The 6,000-nt window shown below is 37.4% G+C and overlaps 1 protein-coding gene across 2 annotated transcripts in view; it reads left to right on the forward strand.

Moving 5' to 3' along the window:
* The window catches only part of incenp (inner centromere protein), a 31,030-nt gene that overhangs the window by 14,753 nt on the left and 10,277 nt on the right, over nt 1–6,000 (forward strand). For both annotated transcript variants that reach the window (XM_073942521.1, XM_073942522.1), the window contains 4 exons: nt 1,342–1,465; nt 1,553–1,675; nt 3,700–3,911; nt 5,375–5,474. In XM_073942521.1, coding sequence (XP_073798622.1) covers nt 1,342–1,465; nt 1,553–1,675; nt 3,700–3,911; nt 5,375–5,474 — 559 coding nt within the window. The remainder of the gene's footprint in view (nt 1–1,341; nt 1,466–1,552; nt 1,676–3,699; nt 3,912–5,374; nt 5,475–6,000) is intronic.

A 6,000-nucleotide genomic window follows, 5' to 3' on the forward strand; every position in this document is an offset into this window, starting at 1 on the left:
CAAATGTGCGTTTCATGTTGAATACGGAAGTGTAAGCATGCTGAAATATTAACAAGAGCTGTTTATGCATTTACTGAAATTACCACCTGATATTTTTCTCCATATTTTAATCTTATAATATTTTATATTAGGCCTGTTTTGTTCATTTCTGCACTCACCGTCGAAAGAAAGATCAACATGGATCTGCTTCATGATCTGACTGCTGTCTCGCTTCATCTGTTATTTCTCTTTATAATTTAAGCCTAAAATGCCGAATTCTAGCCAACGTTTCTTTTAATATATTGATTGACTCAATAGACTTTTACAACCCTTGACAGCTGAAATGAGGCTCTGTATGAGAGTCTAAACGCTCTGATTTATATTTGTTGACGATGTCTGTGGGTGTCAAAATTAAAGTGCACCTTTTTGCTTTTGTATTATTGTTCAACATTATAAATTAAAATAAAGACTGACAGCTGACAGCTGAGCGGAATCTTTAGGGCTCTGAAAAATAAACCCTGTAACGCACATGACTTATTTTACTATTTTGATGCATTTAGAAACATTACTATGTGAAAGCAAGCCGCACCAAAAACAAAAAGCAACATTGTAACAATTTGAATCCCAGTTTCGGATCAAAAGAATCGATCTACAGTTCAATTGTACAGCACCCTTAATGTCTGTAAACCCCTCCTCCTTTCATAAGCTAAGTCCACTCTGATTGGTCAGCTGGCTAAATCGGTTTTGACTGGTTTTTCTCTGCCTAGAAAAAAAAACTTATACATTTAAGATTGAACATTTAACATCTTTCAACTGTTGTCGGAGGTGGAAATTATGCAAATGAGTTACTTTAATGTTGACCAATAATTATCAGGCAAAATATTTGAAAATATAACTCCATTATGGCGATTTTACGGCTGTTTCCTTTTTTTAGAGAGAGAGAAAGTAGTTTCATTTATCATGCACTTGTTTTTGATACATTTATGTTGAAGGACAGCTACATTACAAACAGCAGATTAGTTTTTTTTTTTTTTTTACTCCATATGGCCCTTTTTTTTAATCCCTATAATTTTTTTAACCCTTGACATTACAAATGCCAATTTAGATTTTTTTTTTTATCCCATATGACTCATTATTAGATTTTCTTTTTCCCAAATGACCTTTTTTAACCCATATGATTTTTAACCCATGACATTACAAAGGCAAATAAATTTTTTTAAATTTATTTTTATTTTACTCATAGTATTTTTTTAAACGCATGACATTACAAATGGCAAATTCGATTTATTTATTTTAACCCATATGACCTGTTCTTTAAGTGTGAATGCAAAAGTATACTCAAAAGTCGATTGTGAATTTTAGGAAACGGGACGAGCGTTTGAAACGGGTTGTAGAGGCTCGAGTGAAAAGCGAAAAGGAGAAGGAGCAGGAAAAGAAAAAGAAGATCGAAGAAAAGATGGCACAGCTGGAGAAGAAAAACGACCTGGTCAGTGCTGAAGATCTTTAGACTCAATGTAGACCCATGCACTCCACTTGATTTGGATTCTTCATAAAGCTCTTGTTTTTCTCTAAGCTGCGAGTGGAGCGGATGGCGGAGGAGAAAGCCAAGAGGAAGGTGGCCACTAAACGACAGGAAGAACTGGAGCTGCGCAGGAAACAGGAAGAGGCGGCGAGACAAAAGAAACAGCAGCAAGTTGTAAGTCAATCCTGCAATAAAAGGTGCTATTTGGACCTGGTGTTAACATGCGTTCAGATTCATGGTTCTGTTTGGTGTAATGCACGAGGACTGAATGAATTGCGTACGTGATCTAAAACAAGTGAATTTGAAGAAAGTAAATATGGAAAATCTTGACATTGCGATATTTTGTTTTGCTATCTAAGGGTGCTTTCACACCTGCCTTATTCAGTTCGATTGAATCACACTAGAGTTCATTTCCCCTTTTGGTACGGTTCGTTTGGGCAGGTGAGAATGCAGCAATCGTACTCTAGTGCGCACCAAAAGCGGACCAAATAAGCGTACCGAGACCTGCTTGAAGAGGTGGTCTCGGTGTGCTTTCAAACGAACCCTGGAGCGGTTCGTTTGTGGTGAGAATATGATCCGTACTAAAACGGTCGAACCGCAAAAAGTACTGCGCCTTTTAGACCAATTCAGCTGCCGTAGGCCGATGCGCTGTGCATTATGGGATATAGAGGAAAAATATTTGTCGACAGCGCTTTACCAACAGAGAGAGAGAGAGCGGGGAAAACACTACCTGATGGATCGTTGGTAATATTTCCGCAAGATGATCATGTCGCAGTTTAGCTAAATTAATTCACGTCTCCTCCTGAAGTGACGAGCGATGCATTAAACACTGTTTTCCAGCCGCGGCCGCGCTTCATTCTCAAAATGTATGTATGGTTTGTCTAAAGCAGGCATACAATCAGTCAGCGCAGTCGTCCCTTTATAGTAAAGAGCGACGTTTTGTGTCTGCCGGTTTTGTTTACTTGCGGGAGTTCATTGGCATTTTCCTGCACGTGAATTCTGACCAATCAATAAGCAGTTTAAGAAATATGTTCAACAACATCTGGCCAATGAGAGCTGTGGATTTAGTCAGATGACTGCATTTTGGTTCGTTTCAACTGGTTCGGACCAAAGCCAGCAGTGTGGTGTGAAAACGACCCAAAGACGGCAGAAAATGCAACAATGTATCATTTATTACCCTTGGTCCGGACCAAATGAAGCGAATTACAGATGTGAAAGCACCCTAATATCTGTCTATTGTGATTATAAATATAATTTAACTATATCTGCATGGGTCTATTTGGAAAGATTTCATTAATTTAGATTGACTGATATGATCAAGTCTTTTTCTATGCAGTGCATCTGCATAAAATAAATTACTAGCATATTGACAAATTACCAATCTGTGGTACACATGACGTCACACGGGTTCCCCGTTGCAAAAAGAGACTGGTGGCAATAGCCAACATGTTGTGTTGTGCGGTAGGATGCCAAATTCGACAGTCCAAAAGTTGGAAACCTAACTTTTACCGTACACCACACTGCTTTAATGCCAACTGCAGTTGTCTTTGGCTCAATGGAGTGAGGACCTATTTAGACATGCTGGACTCTGCAGTTCTTATGTTATATCAGGTAAGTTCACTCTATGCTGAATCATACACATTACTCGTTTTTGATCGCAGCAATGATTTGAGCAAAAGCAGTTACACATGGTTAAAAAACTGCAGATATTGAATGCTCAGAATGAGATGTGTAAGTTATTAAGGTAAAGTTGGTTTTATATTCACACAGTCATTCAGTGACAACTTGTGACACACTCCCTATATTGTTTACCACGACACTTTGAATATTCGGTCTGAAATAACCTGCAAGTGTGACTTGAAAACAACATTAACACAACATTTATTTCACTGTGCACAATGTTTTTGACCTGAATTGTGTTCCAGGTTTCAGAAGAATTTGCTCTTTATGGCTTTCATAAATTAAAATGTCAACACAAAATATTAATTTATTCTATTTTTTTATTATTATTATTTTTTTCAGGGCAAAATCAATATACTAACATAAAATGTAAAGTAAAATAGTACTTGTTTGTCTTGACATTTCTTTGCAAGGTTAACTTTAATCATCATCAAGTTTTTGTTTTAGAAACTGCACATTTATTGTGTATTATTTTGTTGCTGCTATAACTATTTTTGTACCGTCTCTATTTTTTTCAGGAGGAGGAGGAGAGGCGATTTCAGGAAATGCAGGCCAAACGCAAGGCTGAGGAGGAGCGAGAGAAAGCCCGTAAACTTGCCGAAGCCACACGCGCTCTGGAGCTCAAGAAAGAGCAGGAGCGAGAACGGGAACGCGAAAGAGAGAGAGAAAGGGAACGCGAAAGAGAGAGGGAGAGAGAACGAGAGCGAGAAAGACAAGCCATCGCTGAAAAGTTAGTGTTGCTTTTTATACACGTTTAAAAGAACATTTCGATCTGCAAGCTCTTCATCAGGATTGTCATTTGATTACATTAGAGTCAACTTTATTGTCATCACACATGTACAAGGCACTGAAATGCAGTTTACATCTAACCAATAAATATACAAGTCGAATTAACTAGCATCAGATTTTCAAACAGATTAACATACTGTACAGGTTGCTATTAATAATCTGGAATATGCAACATAATATACAGGTTGAATATGTACATTTACTAATTGTTGTACAGTGTAGTGCAATGATCATGTACTATATTAAAGGGCCATGAAACCACCTGGTTTCAGCAGGGTGTTTTCACACCTCTACTTTGGAAAAAGTCAGAAAAGTGGGCGTGTCCAGCTTTGTTTAGGGGGGAGTGTCGGAGGAAGAAAAGAGGCACGGTGTGGGAGTGTCTATTTGGGCACGCGCTGATGTGTTATTCCGGTTACTAAATGCGGCGAAAATCCTACACGAGGTTAAAGTTTGGTTGTGGTGCTAACATGTTTACACTCAGTGCAATAGTTAACTTAGTTCGATACGAACAAACTAAATAAACAGAGCACTGGTCGCTCACTTACCAAATCTGTAGAGACAGGACAATCACCAGCAACTAGAGCCGCGTCTTTATTAAGAGGAGACGACAAGCGAATCCGGATCTCAGCGTTTGCAGATGAGAACAGCTCTCAGGTAAACAATGTTCCTCCTTAGACATGTAAGTTATTGTTGTCGAGCGTCGCGTACACTGTTAATCCACACGTGAGTCCAGCTGCGCTCTCACAGAGAGAAAATGAAAACAAAACTTAACTGCAGCAAACTATAAAAGCAACACTTCACGCTTGTTTTGCCAACACAACGTGGCGTCTCTGTCGTCTAAACACTGTGACAGTAATGAATATTAATGAAGTTGCACAATAGAGCGCGCTGATTGGTTTGAACCAAGCTTTACTCATGCATTAATGCAGCAGGCTGTAAGACGTAATAAGACACACTCTGGCACAGACGTCCAGTCTGCACGCTGGAATACACGCTATTATGTCATGACCGTGACGCAGCTTCAAAAATTAGTTTCAAACCGGAAGTACAAATTTGCTTGAAATAACGCAAAAACAACCAATTTACACTTTAGTGAAATATAGGTGTCCTAATAGTGTTTTAGCAGTGTGGGACACATATACGCCTGTCAACAGCTCAACACATGTGTTTTGGTGTTTCGTGACCCTTTAAGTTCAATAATAATTGGGGAGAGTGGTGTATGAGGTGGGGGGGCAGATATCAATAGGGAGTGGAAGTGAGCCGATTTTCTTTACTTTTGTTTAGTTTGGCTGGATCGAACACCTGCCTTTAAGATCTTCGTAGATGTGTGCACACTGATTTCTTTTCATGTTTGAAAGAAAAGCATCAGTTTCAGAGGTGCTAAATGGGGTGTTTGTGTTTTAGAGAAAGACTGGAGAAGGAGAAGGCTATCGCTCTTCAGAAGGAACTGGAGAGAGCAGCCAGAGAAAAGGAGAGGAGAGAAATAGAGGAGAAGAGGAAGATGGTGAGACTTTTTTTGTTTAACATCTGATGTTTCCAGTTCGATGTGGAAATGTGTAGCGGGTGTTCAGGACATTTTCATAATCCCTGGTAGGCTTTCGGGCAGGCACTCTTCAGTTTAAGGTAGCCTGAAATAACTTCAAGTGGTCCGAATAATAAAAAACGTTCATTAAAAAAATATATACATTTACTAGATAAACAAATGGCATTCATTGTAGGCTGTTGCCATTTATCAATTTTTTATTATAACCACATTTTATTTAATAATTTGTATTTATTATTATTGTTATTTTTATACTTTTTTGTCCTTTTTATCCATTTTATTATTATTTATGTTTTTTTTTTTTTATTGTTTTATTTGTTGTTTATTTAAATTTATTATTTTTACGTTGACCATTTATATATTTTATTATTTTATTTATTTTAATATTATTATTTTTCATATTTATTGTTATTTATTTGTTGTTTATTTTTATTTATTATTAATTTTTATTTTATTTTTTACTTGTAATTTTTATCTTTGATAATTT

The sequence above is a fragment of the Danio rerio genome, chromosome 25, assembly GCF_049306965.1.
Source record: "Danio rerio strain Tuebingen ecotype United States chromosome 25, GRCz12tu, whole genome shotgun sequence".
Classification (NCBI taxonomy): Eukaryota; Metazoa; Chordata; class Actinopteri; order Cypriniformes; family Danionidae; genus Danio; species Danio rerio.